A 366-nucleotide genomic window follows, 5' to 3' on the forward strand; every position below is an offset into this window, starting at 1 on the left:
CCCCCCCCCCCCCCCCCCCCCCGAGGTAGCTGGGCTCAGCAGGAGTGGGGGGGCGCAAAAGGAGAGCGACGGGCTAGAGATGGAGGTAACGCCCACCTCCCTCCCTCCTTCCCTCCCCACCCCACGCACCTTGTCGCCGGGTTTGTACCCAGGCGGAGAGGGCAGGGCGATGTCCGTGATGTCCACCAGGGGCGCGTCCTCCACTGGGGCTGATGGGCAGAGCCGCCTGTCCGTCTGGATCCGCCCCTCGATCTCCTGCAGCATCTCAGCCACCCGGTCTTTCGGCATGGGCTTGCCATGCCAGTTTTCGGCGTCCTCCACCCCTGGGGGGAGGGGGAGGGGGAATTCCCATCAGCCCCTCCGCCA

General features: G+C 69.4%; 1 protein-coding gene across 1 annotated transcript in view; it reads right to left on the reverse strand.

Moving 5' to 3' along the window:
* The window catches only part of LOC122545476, a 2,522-nt gene extending 2,168 nt beyond the window's left edge, over nucleotides 1-354 (reverse strand). The window contains exon 1 of the mRNA XM_043684484.1: nucleotides 130-354. Coding sequence (XP_043540419.1) covers nucleotides 130-288 — 159 coding nt within the window. The 5' untranslated portion in view covers nucleotides 289-354. The remainder of the gene's footprint in view (nucleotides 1-129) is intronic.
* Between the last annotated feature and the right edge of the window lie 12 nt (nucleotides 355-366).

Source organism: Chiloscyllium plagiosum, unplaced genomic scaffold (assembly GCF_004010195.1).
Source record: "Chiloscyllium plagiosum isolate BGI_BamShark_2017 unplaced genomic scaffold, ASM401019v2 scaf_25244, whole genome shotgun sequence".
NCBI classification, from domain to species: Eukaryota; Metazoa; Chordata; class Chondrichthyes; order Orectolobiformes; family Hemiscylliidae; genus Chiloscyllium; species Chiloscyllium plagiosum.